This window comes from Danio aesculapii, chromosome 15 (genome assembly GCF_903798145.1).
Source record: "Danio aesculapii chromosome 15, fDanAes4.1, whole genome shotgun sequence".
Lineage (NCBI taxonomy): Eukaryota > Metazoa > Chordata > Actinopteri > Cypriniformes > Danionidae > Danio > Danio aesculapii.
In genome coordinates, this window is record NC_079449.1 from 30,349,347 (window position 1) to 30,365,552 (window position 16,206).

The following is a 16,206-nucleotide window of genomic DNA, read 5'->3' on the forward strand; positions in this document are numbered from 1 at the left end:
TTTTAAGGCACGTTCTGGAGCACGGCTTATTTTCACATTCCTACTTCGCAACATTTTTGTGGCAAGGTCTAAAAATGGAAAAAGCTGTTTAGTTGGCCACATCCATCAGTGTGTTTGTCCACGACCATAATCATACACTCACAGAAATGGCAGGATTTCTCATCTGCCCTTCAATTTCCTGTCTAGATATGTGTATGCCTCTGTGTGCTTCGACTCGCTGCTGAAGTCCCCCATCTTCAACATGTGTGCTGTTTTCTTCAATAATATCTCTGAATTTTGGCATGTCTGGATATGAAACAGAGGCCTTAGGCATTGCGATCAGGGATGCCGTGCAGACTGTTTATTGATGGCAAGCAGCTGATATAAAGGCATTTGTTTATTGTTCTGCATTATGATATGTGAAAGTGGAAACGTGGCTTTTTTCCATTCAGTCTTTGTTATGCTCTATTAAGAGGTTTATATAGGTAATTAACAAATTAATTTGTTTAAAAAAAACTAAACCAAATAAAACAACTTTTGTTTCAGCTATAGTTCCCAAGAAAAATTTACCTACACAATAACAAATACTAAAACAGCTTCATTGCTTTTAAATAATATAAAGAATTATTTTACTTTATTTACAAGAAACAAATGCAAATGATGAGGAAAAATGAAATGTAAAAATGAAAAAGAATATTTACTAATAAATTATTATCAATAAGTTATTAATAAAAATAAAAGCCACAAGTGCAAGATAACAGTATGCAACTATATATATATATATATATATATATATATATATATATATATATATATATATATATATATATATATATATATATATAGTTGCATACTGTTATCTTGCACTTGTGGCTTTTATTTTTATTAATAACTTATTGATAAGATGATAATACATATAATTTCAAACAAGTTATTGCGAAATAAAAGAGACAAACTACAGTTTATAAACTAAAGTTTATATTTTTATGCCTTGATTTTTCTGTTTATTAATTTTATTAATTTATTTATTTATTTTGGCGTCACGGTGGCGCAGTGGGTAGCACAATCCCCTCACAGTAAGAAGGTCCCTGGTTCGAGCCCCAGCAGGGTCAGTTGGTATTTTGTGTGAAGTTTGCATGTCCTCCCCATGTTCCCCATGTTTCCCAGTGATGGGTTGCAGCTGGAAGGGCATCCGCTGCGTAAAACATATGCTGGATAAGTTGGCAGGGGACTAACTAAGGGACTTAGCCGAAAAGAATAAATATTTATTTATTTATTTATTTATTTATTTATTTATTTATTTATTTATTTATTTATTTATTTATTTATTTATTTATTTATTTATTTATTTATTTAATATTTTCCCCCAACATTTTAATTTGAGTGTACTCATTTTTTATTGTTTTCTTGTATATTTAAATATATTTGATTCACTTTGTTTCTTTTATCATTAAATATCAATAAATATGTATGTGATATGATAATGATGGTATTTGACGATACATAAAAAACAAACTGAGTCCAATTTTACAAACAAGCAATATAATGTGATACTCCATAAATGCTGAGTATTGAACACAAATATTCTTAAATTATAATTTGCATATTTGGTCACACTTTACAATAATGTTCATTAGTTAATGTATTTACTACAATGAACTACGGATAATCAATACAGCATTTATTAATCACAGTTCAACATTTACTAATGCATTATTAACATCCAAATTCATGCTAGTTAACAATAGTTAATGCACCATGAGTTAACGCGAACTAAAATCGAACAACTACATTTCCATTAACTAACGTTAACATGAACAAAAACTGTTATCATTGTATTGTTCATTGTTTGTTCATGTTAGTAAATGCATTAACTAATATTAACCAATACAACCTTATTGTAAAGTGTTACCGTATATTTTATATAAAGCATTTTTAACAGTCAAAACATTTATTTATTTATTACATTAATTACAAATCTATTTATATTCCTAATATATATATATATATATAATATTGCAGCATTGTTTTTCCACAACACTTGGCCTATATTAAGACGCGGCGTATGAGAGCTAAGTGTTTACCAGCAGGTGAAGGTCTCTTAACAGGCAGCTTAAAACCAACTAGCTGGTAGCAATGAAAAACCTCACCATCTCCCAAATTGTCCTCTCTCTCTTTATCTCTCGCTCTCTCTTTCTCTCTCTCTCTCTCTGTACTATTAAGCTCATCGGAAATTCATGGATGAATAATCCAATGCGCCTTCAAGCAGAAACTATAGAAATCTGTTATAAGTCTACACAGACATTTCCTCACATCTTGTAATCCAGTTACAAGTTTCCTCTCCTTCAGCATTTCCTAAGCAAACAGAATATTGTCTGTAAGGGAAATCCTATAAATGAGCCTCAGAGGTGTGCACGAGAGAACGGATCACATGTGGTGAAACATCTCTACTGCAGAGAGCTCCATTATTGGGTCTTTCCACTGAGAGATGTGTTTACAGTGAATAATGTCAATCTGAAGAGCTGAATGCTGCGTCCGCCACCATTTAAAACCATTCAGCATATCTTCTCCACACTTTTTGATCAAAAAACTTTCAACTGTTTATTATTTATATGATAAATTTTTGTGTTTGAACATTTTACACAAACAGTTTTACACAAAAATCACTGGTCAGATTAACAAAATGGCAATATATGTTCTTTTCTTTTCATTTATATATATTCTTTTTAAAACTGTACTGTTAAAGTATACATAAAGTATAAAATTTGTATACTTTTTTCAAATATTTCCCAAGTGATGTTTGACAGAGCAAAGATATTTTTACTGTATTTCTTATAACATTTTCTATTTTGGAGAAACTCTTATTTATTTAGTTTTACTGGAATAAAAGCAGTTTTTAATTTCTATTTTTTTTATTTAGGGTCAATATTTTAGCCCCCTTTAAGAAATATTAGTTTTTGATTGGCTAAAGAACAAACTATTGTTGTCCAGTGACTTGTCTTATTAACCTACCGTAACTTGTCCTGTTAACCTAATTAACGTAAGCCTTCGAATCGCAAAAACTACACACTCAAAAATAAAGGTACAAAGTGTGTCACTGGGGTGGTACCTTTTAAAAAGGTACACTTTTGTGCTGGTTAGGTGGCCATTAGTATGAAAGGGTTCACTTTTGTACCTTTTAAGGTTCAATTTTGTACACTGTAAAACCAAACAGTCAACTTTAGCAAATGAAATGAGTGTAGTTAACTCAAAATTGACTGAAAGTTAATTCTACTCATTTAAAAAAGAGTTTCAAGCTCAGTGTTGAAGGCAATGAGATAATTAATACCTCATAACTTCATCTTAAATGGAGTAAGTTCACAGTACTCATACTTTTTTTTAACTCAAATTGTTTGTAGCAATCGATTTTCTCAAACGGTTTGAGATGCCTTAACTTATGGAGTTTTACAGTACTCAGTTGGTTTGAGTTCTCTTTATTTATTGGGTTTTACTGTGTTCAAATTGCTTCGATTACACAAATGGATTAAGTTCACAGTACTCATTGGGATTAGTTTTTAACTTAAATGGTTTGTTGCAATCGGTTTCCTCAAATGTTTGAGTTACCTTTACTTTTTGGGTTTTACAGTGTACCCTTAATGTACTTTGAAGCAAGGGCGTAGATTCGCTTTTGACTTTGGTGGGGACATGCATCCCTAGACCGCATGCTGTAACGATAATGTGGCACTGACAACAGGGGTGCAGATCCAAATTATTAAAATAGTCAGGAAAGCAATGGTCAACACAGGGGCAAACTGATGTATACAGGCAATCCAGAATCGTAGTCAAAGTAACAGGTGATTGGTCAGAAGGCAGACAGCAGAAAGGGATAAACAATAAAACAAGGCAATAAATCAAACGCAGCAAGACAAAGCAAAGGCAAAAGCATCGGAATGTTTCACTAAACAGATTCACTAGATTCAGCAATGAGTGTCTCAAAGTGAGCTGTATATAGGTGTGTGTAATCAGTACTTGAGCAGCATCAGCTGTGTGTTTGCAATCAGTCATGATTAGGAACCGGTTGCGTGTGTGTGGTGCATGACTGGGTCTTGTAGTCCATAATGGCGGATTTGTAGGCCGTTAGTGATCCGTGTGTATAGCAACAATCTGAAGCCACTAGATCACTGATTATCATAACACATGCATTGCGCAAATTGTTTTTGCACTTTTAAAAACATGAATAAAGTAGTTAATAAGATAAAATAACCGGTTTTTAGTACAAAAAACAATTAATGAATCATGTTATATGCTGCAAATATCAATTTACATGATTTTACTGCAATCTGGCGTTGTGGAGGTATAAATGTAGAGAAATTTAGAGAGGTGTGTAACGTAATTTAACTGTTTTATCCCAAAACTTACTTTTGATTAATTGCACAGCCTTTGTTAATACACTGTAAAAACCAGTAAGATAAGATAAAGATGAAGATACTTAACAGAGCAAGGAAATTTTCACAGTATGTCTGATAATATTTTTTATTCTGGAGAAAGTCTTATTTGTTTTTTTCCGGCTAGAATAAAAGCAGTTTTAAATTTTTGTAAAAACCATTTTAAGGTCAAAATTATTAGCCCTTTTAGCTATTTTTTCCCGATAGTCTACAGAACAAACCGTAATTATACAGTAAATTGCCTAATTTCCCTATCCTGCCTAGTTAACCTAATTAACCTAGTTAAGCCTTTAAATGTCACTTTAAGCTGTATAGAAGTGTCCTGATAAATATATAGTCAAATATTATTTACTGTCATCATGGCAAAAATAAAATAAATCAGTTATTAGAAATGAGTTATTAAAACTATTATGTTTAGAAATGTGTTGAAAAAATCTGCTCTCCGTTAAACAGAAATTGGGGAAAATAAACAGGGGAGCTAATATTCAGGGGGGCTAATAATTCTGACTTCAACTGTATGTGAGCACTGTGAACTTGCTCCATTTAAGTTGAAGTAATGAGGTATTTAATTAACTCATTACATTTAACACTAAGTTCAAGACTCTTTTCAAATGAGTAGAATTAACTTTCACTAAATTTTGAGTTAACTACACTCTTGTTGACTGTTGGGTTTTACAGTGTAGTATTATAGTGAACTCATAGCAAACCTGACTTTAACCCTTTGTGCACAAGTAGGTTACTAAGGGTTGATGGAGCAATATCTCATTTTGTTGTCGATTAAATTATTTGTAGGGAAATTTTAGTAATTGGTAGGTAATGGTGGAGACACGTCCCCTCCATCCATACCAGTTCTAAGCCCTTGCTTTGAGGTACACATTTGTACTTTTTAGGTATTAATATGCACCTTTAAGGACCTGTTAGAAACAAACATTAGGGATTGTCATCATGGGAAAGATTAAAGAAAAGAGTTATTAGAAATGAGTTAATATAACTTGTTAAACAGCACTTGAGAAAAAGTGAAATGAGAATTAACATTTTGCAGGATGTCTAACAATTTAGCCTTCAACTGTAATTTTATTGTAATTTTATTGTAATTGTTTACTGTAAAAATATTACATATTTTAATATTCTATTTTATTTTTTAAATGTGTATCTCAAAATAAGTTTGAACATGCCAAATAAGTTAGTTTCTCCTGAGCTTAATTATGGAGTCTATCGAGTGAGCAACTATCCAGACCTACATGCCTTCAGTTGACCACATTTCTTCATATTTTTTTCCCATCCAGAGCTCATCATCATCATCATCATCATTATCATCCTCCACTAAGAGCGTCTCTATCATCTGACACACAATACCAGCCTTTATATTCTTCCACTGGAGAGAATGTGCCGCTCTCCGCATTGTTGGCTCTGATAAAAATGTGAGCGTGTGCAATCTGGAAGAGAATCAGACTCCTTATAAAGACACTAGTGTGGAAATGTGACTCACTGCCTCTGAAATCGTGCAAATCGGCTTTGATGAGCAAAAAAGGCATGTGGCAATAACAGAGTTTTGGAGTGTGATCAAACTCATCCTCAATCTGTCAGATCTTCTGTCTCTCAGTCAGTCTTTGTTCACTTCCCAGATGACCTACATATACTTCCATTATTACACGCTTGTGTTTGCTTCGACTTGCTCAACTTCCTCTCTTGTTCCACTTTGACTGTAATCCGCCGTCTTTCCACTCTCTTTTATGGAGCTCCATCCGTTTATTGACCAGCGCGGTAACATCTGTTATCAACACTGTAGCCGACAGGCAGGAATGTGGGATTTAGCTCAAAGCAGCATGTAAAAACACGTCTGTGATAGTTTGAATAGGAGCAGGTATCCTCTGAATGAAGATGTAGAGGCACCGGGGAGACAGAAAATAGTGTTTCTTGACTTTGGTGCAGTAAAGGCTTGATTTAATGCTTTGAAATGGAGGCGTTGTACTTGTTCGACAACTGGAAAAAGGTAAAAATGGATACTTTTTTTTGTTTGTCAGCTATTTCATTATTTTTTGGATGAATACTTGCTATTTGCTGGTTGTTAAATATTTAAAACTTCTGAGAATCTAAAATTAATCGAGCTTTTAAAATAATTTCTTTTGTACACATCAAGTGGTTTAAGGTTAACATCTGATTCATTGACGAACAATTTAAATTCTTCTGTTTTGAAAAAAAGTTTTTGTAACGACGGTGCTATCATCAAAGCGCAGCGTGATTACAGTCATTACTTTTAATTATGCAGTTATGGTTTTGAGTTTCATTGAATTCATTTCAACATAAGCTTGTATTTGGTTTGGAGCTGCAAAAGTTTCATTACACAGAACGTTCAAATGTTTTTGTTTTGTTTTTTGCAACAATGCCATAGAAGAAATATTTTGAGCTGCAAAATAACCTTTAAACTAAGGAATGTTAATTAAAATGTAGATGTTAGATATATAAGATATTGTTATACGTGACCCAGGACCACAAAAACAATACAAAAGTGTTGTTTATACAGCTATCAATTTATCAGTGTTATATATATAACCTGAAAGCTGGATAAATATAGTGGTCAGCATAATTGAGTACACTCCATTTTGAAAATTAATTTTTTTATCCATTTTTCAGTGAATATAGGCAATGTATTTTGGTACATTTAATTACACATACTTATTAAACAGCTATATTATTAAAATAATATTTTAGTCACCAAACATATGTAGAAATTGAAAGATAATACAATTAAATTCAAGCAAAATATTGCAAAAAAATATAAATAAATACAAACTACAAAATTACAATTATTATTATTTTATTTATTATTTTTAATTTTCTATTTTAAATTTGTATTTAATATTTTTCTATAACATATAAATTTGGCTGGACTAGTTTTTGGACCGTTATTGTAAGCTATTTTGTTAGATTAGCTCCAGATTTGGCTTCAGTATTGACTTAACCAATGTATATGCACAAATATAATTTTGTATAGCTTCCTATTAAAATAGATTTGTGAGGGGTGTACTTATATATACTGAGCACTGTAGTTATATTTGACCCAGGACCACAAAACTAATTATAAGTGTTGTATACAGTTATCAATTTATAGATTTATACATAACATGAAAGCTGGAGAAATAAGCTTTGTATTGATATTTGTTAGGATAGCACAAGATTTGGCCGAGAACTATTGAAATCTGAAATCTGAGGGTTCAAAGATATCCTCTACTCAACTCAACTCAATTCAGTTTATTTTTATAGCACATTCAACAAACCACAATGGGTACCAAAGTGCTGTACATAAAACACATAAAACGCATGTGAATATACACAAAAACCAAAATACAATTAAATATAATTAAAACAAACGAAATATAGAGAAATCACCATTAAAGTTGTCTAAATAAAGTGCTTGGCAATGCATATTCTTAATCAAGGATTGAGTTTTGATATATTTACAATAGAAATTTTGTCCTGAAAATTTTTTTTTCGTGAAATCTTAATCTAATTTTCCAATTTTATGTCATAAAAGAAAAAGATATTATTTTGACTCAAAAAATCACTTTTTGGTATTGCCAAAACATATCCGTGCTACACAAGACATGACTTTGTTGTCCATGTTCACATTTGTTCTATTTGGTCAGTTTTGTGTGTGTATCTTGGGAGTTGTAAGGACCTAGAGAATAACTGAAATCATTCAGAGATTATTCCCTGAAAATAACTGCAAACCTTAGACTGTTAAAGATAAATAATATTAATTAGTATTGATGGTTCCTTAAAGAACTTTTAACATTCCACAAAAAGAAAGGTATATTTAGATTATAATACACTAGAATGCTTTCACATTCTGAAAAAGTCATTTTTAAAGAATCAAAAAATGGCATTGCTGTGAAAATAGCCTATTGAAACCTTTCTGTATCTATTAGAATGGAGCATTCAATTCAATTCAATTCAATTCACCTTTATTTGTATAGCGCTTATACAATGTAGATTGTGTCAAAGCAGCTTCACATAAAAGGTAACAGTAAATAGGAACAGTGTAGTTCAGTTTGTAGTGTTTAAGTTCAGTTCAGTTCAGTTTAGCTCAGTTCAGTGTGGTTTAATAATCACTACTGAGAGTCCAAACACTGAAGAGCAAATCCAACGATGCGCAGCTCTACAGATCCTGAACCATGCAAGCCAGTGGCGACAGCGGAGAGGAAAAAAAAACTTCACTAAAGGCGGAAGTGAAGAAAAAAAAAACCTTGAGAGAAACCAGACTCAGTTGGGCACGATCATTTTAATTTCTCCGCTGGCCAAACGTCTTGTGCAGAGCTGCAGTCTCAGTGGCGGAGGCTGGAAGCTGGCCTCAGCGAAGACTCGTCTGTCTCTGGAGCGTCACAGGAATCAGTCTCATTCGAAAGCCTCATAGTATAAATCTCAATAAAAAACATTCTGGTCAGAAGTATGTGTAACAGTTCTACAAGCCAAAAGTTAAATGTACTGTACGAATGCAAGCACTGGGCAGATTCTGTGTTCTGAGATGTGTTCTGTTGTGGCTGAACTCAAAGACTTTGTAAGTATGTGAGTAAGAGCAGAGGAATGTCAGGGCAAAAGGTTTGTGTGTGTGTGTCAGGTCTCAAAAGTAAAGGCAGCTTTTGGCCGGTGAGAGTCAGTGTGAGTCTGGCTGACGGGGTAAATCAGCGTTATCTGTTTGCAAATGGCATTGGTGTGAGTGCAGACTGTATTCATCAGGCAGTGAGTCAGCTGAGGATGCAGACGGGGAATGCCGGAGGCTGCGATTCTCCCACTCACACTATTGTGTGCACTGTTGATACTTGACTGTGCCTCAGCTGCTATCTTCTACAGTACAAGACACTGGTTAAAAACAATATATACACTTATGTAAAAGGCTCTTCACTGGTATGAATGTTTCCACGAAGACACTTTCACATACATGGAAAGTTTCCTCGGCACAAAAGGTTCTTTCATTACAGAAAAAAATCCTTGGATTATTAAAATGTTCTTCACACTAAGAGCATTACATTTTTTCACTTAAATGATTCCATGGGAAGCCAATGTGTGATTGCTCAACATGGCATTGCTGTGAAAACACCTATTTGAAACCTTTTTTTTTACTAAAACACAAACCTGTTTGATCCTCTTTTGTAAAACAAGTAACAAAGTATTGTAATAATAAGGACCTTAAACCAAGATAGCTATATTGCTTTGAAGGTAAATGTATTTTTTGTTTTCTGCAAAAATATTTTGCTGCTTGTTCAGACTACTTATTTTTATTAGCTGAATCAACACAATTTTTGAGGGTTTTGGGGACAACTTAGTTGTTTTATGTTTAATCTATATACAATTGTTAAAACAATTAAGTTAACTTAATCGATTTGTGATTTGTGTCGGAGAACATAAAGGAATTGTGTGGAACACAGTATTTTTTACAGTGTTGTTTAGTGTTGTTGTTGTTTTTGTCTCTGGCAGGATTCTCAAGTCCCAGAGCGAGTAAGTGACAGTACACTGGTCATGGATACCTTGAACCACAATCTTAGCCATGGACATCAGTCTCATCAGGTGCTCCAGGTGAGTTTTGATATGTACTAATTTACTAATATATATACTAATTGTGACCCTACAATAATTTTTTTTTGATATCTCTTTTTACTAGCCATGTATCAGAGGCTTATATTTATAAGCCAGAAATAAATTAATGTAAATATATCGGCATATTAGCAATAATATGAAAAATGCTGATACAAATGGTTTATTAATCACACAGAATAAATGAGTTGCAACTTTTTTTTCTCTGAGAAAAATCATTATTTAAAAAAACAAAATAAAATAAAATCAAAAAATTTACATCTTAATCTCTACAAAATATCACACGTGAGTCTAATATGTACAAAATGTCAGATGAGCCTTTTTTGAGCAGAAAAATGCATCATGTTTCAAATATGTCAAATAAAAGTAACTGAATAGCAAAAATTTAATAGTACATTTAAAGATTTGCTTTGTCGTATTGTAGTTTTGGACAGTTGAACGTTGGACAGTTTAATGTTGAATGAAGCATTTTCAGTAAAACAAATTTCTATTTTTAGAGACTAGCTAATACTGTATATCCCTGTATGCTATTGACCAATATCGGTATTAGTATCAGAGTCAGAATTGGTCAAATGTCTTTTGTTAAAAATGGTATTGGTATTGGCCCATGAAATCCTATCTGTGCCTCCATAGTATTTACTCTATAAGTGTAACATAAGGACAACAGAGGTGAGGGTACAAACGCAGTTTATTAATAGCTTAATCAGGCAGGCAATGGTCAAACAGGAACAAACAGATACATGAGGGTAATCCAAAATCGTAGTTGTGGTCACAAGCGAAAGGTCAGTGCAGGAGACAAACAGCATAAACAATAACAAAAACAGGGGTCAAAAACCACAGAAGAACAAAACAAGGGAAATGCGTAGAAATGTTACCGGAAACAAAACTCAGTAACGTGTGTGTGTGTTTGAGAGGTGAATATATAGTCCAGATAATCAGTCCATGATGAGTTACCAGCTGTCTGTGTGTAATAAGGGGTGATCCAGAACTGGTGTGTGTATGCGGTACCTGATGGGAGTTGTAGTTCATACAGTGGCAGAATGGTAGTCCAGGTGATAATCCAAATAGTATTTACTGTCATCATGGCAAGGATAAAATAAATCAGTTATTAGAAATGAGTTATTAAAACTATTATATTTAGAAATGTGTTGAAAAAATCTTCTCTCCGTTAAACAGAAATTGGGGAAAATAATTCAGGGGGGTTAATAATTTCAACTGTATATAAAACCACACCAGTCACAGCTTTGTACCTTTACTCTGACTCAAACTTTAGTTCAAAGTTGTAGAAAGTACTCTCTTTTTTACATAATAAATGTTTTTAACAGCTTGTAGACGGTAAAAAGGTAAAAGCAGTCTAAACAGCGACACCTTACAGCGAGGCAGCATTTGTCTGGCAGTCAGGATTGAGTATTCGTGAATCGGGTGATGTGTGAAAAGACCCCCTGGGCCATCATTACCATCATCACCTTCTGTTTCAGCATCTACACGGAATTCTCCCTGCAGTAACACACCAGATAATCTACAGCAGATGTGTTGATGGTCCTCCTTATAAAACACAATGATCATCGCTCACTCACAGCCAGCAAGCTCTGCTTTAACCGATTACACTAATTACCTCCTGCTAATCTTGTTTAAGCAGTCGGGTTTATGCTAAACTCAAGCGTACACCGCAGCCCTGAGGTGATAATATGTCTTTAGTGGATGTTTGGGGAAGGTGGGCACAGCAATTATCTGTACAGATAAAAAAATAATGTGCATAAATTGCGTAAGCCTGTGCAGAATGAAGCACATTTGCATACAAATCATTGTGATTCGGAATTACAAAGTGCATTGATGGATTCAGCTCGTTTCTAGTTGAAGAATGATGTCATCGCGCAGAATTACAGGGTACAGTCATTACTAGTTCTCACTGTTGCCATGACGACCTCCCCCTTGCTGAGCCTTTAAGTTTTTTTTCCGAGGTCTGACTGAAGGCTTTTCTCTCTCTAGGGTTGAAGAGAGTAGTAAGATGAACACTCAACTGCTGCCTAGAGCTTCACTTGAGTCACTACTGAGCAACTTCCTATTGTTATGAAATATTAAGTCATTGTGCAAAGTTTTAGCTGATGTATGAGCTGAGTCATTGCATTTGTAATGTCTGGCAGCAGCAGTGTGAAACAATGGCATTGTCCTCTTAGATCAGGCATTTAAATCATTGGTTCTTAACAGTCTTGACTTTATAAACCCTTGTTTTTGATAATATTCAATATATATTTACTGGAGAATGTTGCTCTCTTCCATACAGGGATTATTACATTATTATTATCATGTTATTCCATTATTATTATTACATTATTACTTAAAAGAAATTCATTAATTTGGCTAAAATTTTATGACAGCCATGCAGTGGTGGAAAGAGTACAGACAAATACACTTAATTAAAAAATACTGTTACTTGCCACTAAATTAGAGTAAAGGGTTCTGTTTTAAATACTTCTCAAAGTAAGAGTAAAATATAGTCTTTCAAAAAGCACTCAAGAGTAGTGTGTAGTGAACATTATGCTGTGAAAATTATTTCAGATCACACCCTGCGAATTAAATCTATAGCTTACAGTACATCAATGACATTATTCATTCATTCATTTTCTTTTTGGCTTAGTCCCTTTATTAATCAGGGGTTGCCACAGCGGAATGAACCGCCAACTTATCCAGCATATGTTTTACGCATTGGATGCCCTTCCAGCAGCAACCCAACACTGGGAAACACCCATACACTCTTACATTCACACATATACTACGGCCAGTTTAGCTTATTCAATTCAGCTCTACCCGCATATCTTTGGATTGTGGGGGAAACCGGAGAACTGTAAACTTGTGAGATTAATTCAAATGTGAGATTATTTAATTTAAAATAAGATTCATTTAACGTGAGAACACATTCCATTAACATATACACCTATAATAAGCTGACAGGAAGCAGGTTAATGTGGAGTAAAATCTGTGCAACCCAAGGGGCAAAAATCTAGCTGTGACGATATATGTTAATGCCTAGGTTATGGACTTTGAACCCTGACTAACAAGCTACAAGTGTCCAGCAGTTGGTGCCGCAAACCAAGTTCATGCAGAGCTAAAAGAACACATGCAAGTTGTGCATGTATTTTAAAAGTGTGTTTTGCTATTGTTTACAGCCATTTGGTGATTTTAGTCATATCATACAGTCAGCATTCTTCATCCTATCATCTGTGACATACAGTCTTAACAGTCTTAGTCATTGATTTTAATAATTGTGTGTTTTATTGGACACTTTTAAGGCTTCCTCATTGTATAAAGCAATTTTTTAAGCACGATTTGAATAGACACAGGACTGGTTATTTTACTTAGCCAATCACTGTAGACAAGAAAAACAAACATTTACAGTTTTTCATGATTGCTAACACACTACAATTAAACTTCTCCCACAATAAGCAAAACCGTACACTCAATGAGCAAAACACAAGGCTAGATCTGCACAACTGTTATCAACTTCACACTTTTTGCAAAACATTACACACAGTGAGGGGCGTTGCTAGACCAAAGCTCTACTGGGGCACGCACCCCCTTCCCCCCACCACCCCACTCCAGAACATATATATTTATTTATTTATTTATTTTTCTATATTTTATAAATAATTATTATAAATAAAAGTATTCTTGTTATTATACAATTATTATGATGCTAAGATCATTTAAGAAATCTTTTGCATAAATATTAATTTCATTTGAATGAAATTCTGTAATCAATTCAATAAAATACAAAAAAAAAATCTTTTATAGAATTATCTGTTGTCTTAGACTTGACATGGCAGAGAATTAGTTTTATTAAGTTTTACCTCCCTGTCTTGTCATCCCTCCTTTTTGCTTCATACGAATAAATCTATCGGGAGGCATGTTTAGTAAGATCACCGTCATATTGTTTAAACTTTAGTTTTGTCGACTTGCAAAACAAAACAGTCTGTTACCCCGGTCTTACAACGCATGAGCGGCGCATGAGCAACAAGTAGCCTACTTTTTTGGCGTGCATGTTAACAACTGGGACTCGCACTGGGAGAAGAGCAGCGCGTGCAAAATGCGTGTGGGTTCTCTGCGCACACTGAGATGCGTCAGTTTGCTCTATGATTACACTGCTTTCACCAGCGTTGCTTTCGGTTGCACATAGAGAATAACGTCGAAATTACCACTCAATAAATACACTTGCATATGAAGGAAATCATATCTCAATGCATTTACTGGGGCACTGGCGATTTTTACTGGGGCACGTGCCCCAGTGAATAGGGTCTAGCGATGCCCCTGCACACAGTGATATGCAAATCACTAAACACACTTGGATGCTTTTGACATAGAGTTTTTTCATAATGGAATTTCCTTGCAATTCCAAAGCAAAGGCCTTCAAATGAACACACACATGAACCATAGGTTAAACGCAGCCATCAGGTGTGCACGCACACTGCTGCAAAACTGTAGACACAGCAATCAGCTGTAACCACAATAAAAAAAAGCAATCGGTATAAACTATTAGTTTTCAATAAACATGTTTACAGTAGCATAGCTATAAATAGTAGTCTTCATTAAATATGTTTTACGGGAGCTATAAATATTAATCTTTAATAAATAAGCCAATGTCGCAGTATGGAAGAGGAAGCACGAAAGTGAGGAAGATTGGTAAACAGGAGACGGGATGGATTTTTTTTTACATTGAAATGTATAGATCACCAGAAAGCTGAATAATTAAGCTTTACATTGTTGTATGGTTTGTTAGGATAGGGCAATATTTAGCTATCAGTCTATCACTGTTTGGTGAATACAGTATGTTCATGTACTTTATAGCAAAATCTCTCAAACCCTGATTATATCAGTATTAGTCAGTTAAAAACAATACAAGTGTTTAAGATTAATTACTGCAGTGTGTAAATGAAGCAAACAGATTTCTATTGAATGAGACGTGTGTGTTCTGTACGGTGTTTCATTTTGCAAAAGTTCTGATGTGTTCTGCTGTTTGTGTGTGTGGATGTGTAAATTGTGTGTAGTGTTTTGACAAAATGAGCCTTAATTTCAAAATTTGTGCTTAAGCAATCAGAAAAAAAAAACTGTAAATTAATGACTGCAATTTGAAGGAAGATAGTGCAGCAAAACTATCAAAACAGCACTAGAAATGTACTCAAGTAAAATTAAAAGCACACATTTTTAAACTACTGAATAAAGCACAATTCCTTTTATTTGAGTATTTGTAATTGGTCAAATTGGTCAGTCATCAATGGTTGAAATTTTCTTGTATCTGTATTAAAATGGAGCAGCTGGGGTATTTTGCTAAATAACTCCTTTTGTGCTCCCCTCCAAAACAAAAATGCTACATCTAAATACTTAAGCTACATATTCTGTGTGGAAATCCGTAATCGGAAATCAGAAAAGAGTTCCAACTAACGCACTGTATTCAAAATAAAGTTTATTAGATGACCTGCTTCTGCTTTTAAATTGTGTATCTAATGGAAATGTTTCTATGGTGATGAGATGAGACTATAATTAAACCATTTTCAAATAATTCTTTGCTTTTTTTAGAGTACTCCACTGGATCTTATTGAAACTGGGAAGGCACTGAAGGTTCAAGCCGAGCGCCCCCATTTGGTCAGCCTGGGAAGTGGGCGTCTCAGTACAGCTATCACTCTCTTACCCCTGCCTGAAGGTGAGATGGTCAGGGTCAGATTTACTAAAAAGGGCAAATTAGCATGAGAGTGCAATTGCATAAAGCACCAATGGGGTAAAGTTTTGTAGCTGATCTTGTATAGCCGATTCGAATGTTATCAGTCGATTGAATGGTTATTATCAGTGGTTATCATCTGAGAGATATGGGTCAGTTGGGGCCTTCTGTGCCTACTGGTAAGCTCAGAAGGCTGTTATTATCTATTCACATGGTTAATCAGCTATGCAAATAAAGAAGACTCTGGATCCAGATCTGTTTTTACATTACTGTGACGGTTGGGTTTAGGGTTGGAGTAGGGGTAGACATTAATAAAATACAATTAATGGGAAATTAAATAAATAATATAAATAATTCTCGACAATTTCCGGCCACAGCTGTATGTGATCTATAGCTGATTAAATATGTGGATGGATGATAACAGCCTTCTGAGCCTACCATACTGGCCCATATCTATCAGCTGATAACCACTGATAACGCCCATTTAATCGAGTAATAACA

General features: G+C 34.1%; 1 protein-coding gene across 13 annotated transcripts in view; it reads left to right on the top strand.

Moving 5' to 3' along the window:
* phldb1b (pleckstrin homology-like domain, family B, member 1b) overlaps window positions 1–16,206 on the top strand; it is a 144,835-nt gene that overhangs the window by 15,681 nt on the left and 112,948 nt on the right. For 5 of the 13 annotated variants that reach the window (XM_056474487.1, XM_056474491.1, XM_056474494.1 and 2 more), the window contains exons 1-3: window positions 6,266–6,396; window positions 9,879–9,977; window positions 15,567–15,690. In XM_056474487.1, coding sequence (XP_056330462.1) covers window positions 6,361–6,396; window positions 9,879–9,977; window positions 15,567–15,690 — 259 coding nt within the window. In that variant the 5' untranslated portion in view covers window positions 6,266–6,360. Of the gene's footprint in view, window positions 1–6,263; window positions 6,397–9,878; window positions 9,978–15,566; window positions 15,691–16,206 lie in introns of those variants that run through there. The other 8 variants (XM_056474488.1, XM_056474493.1, XM_056474496.1 and 5 more) reach the window with 5 other exon arrangements.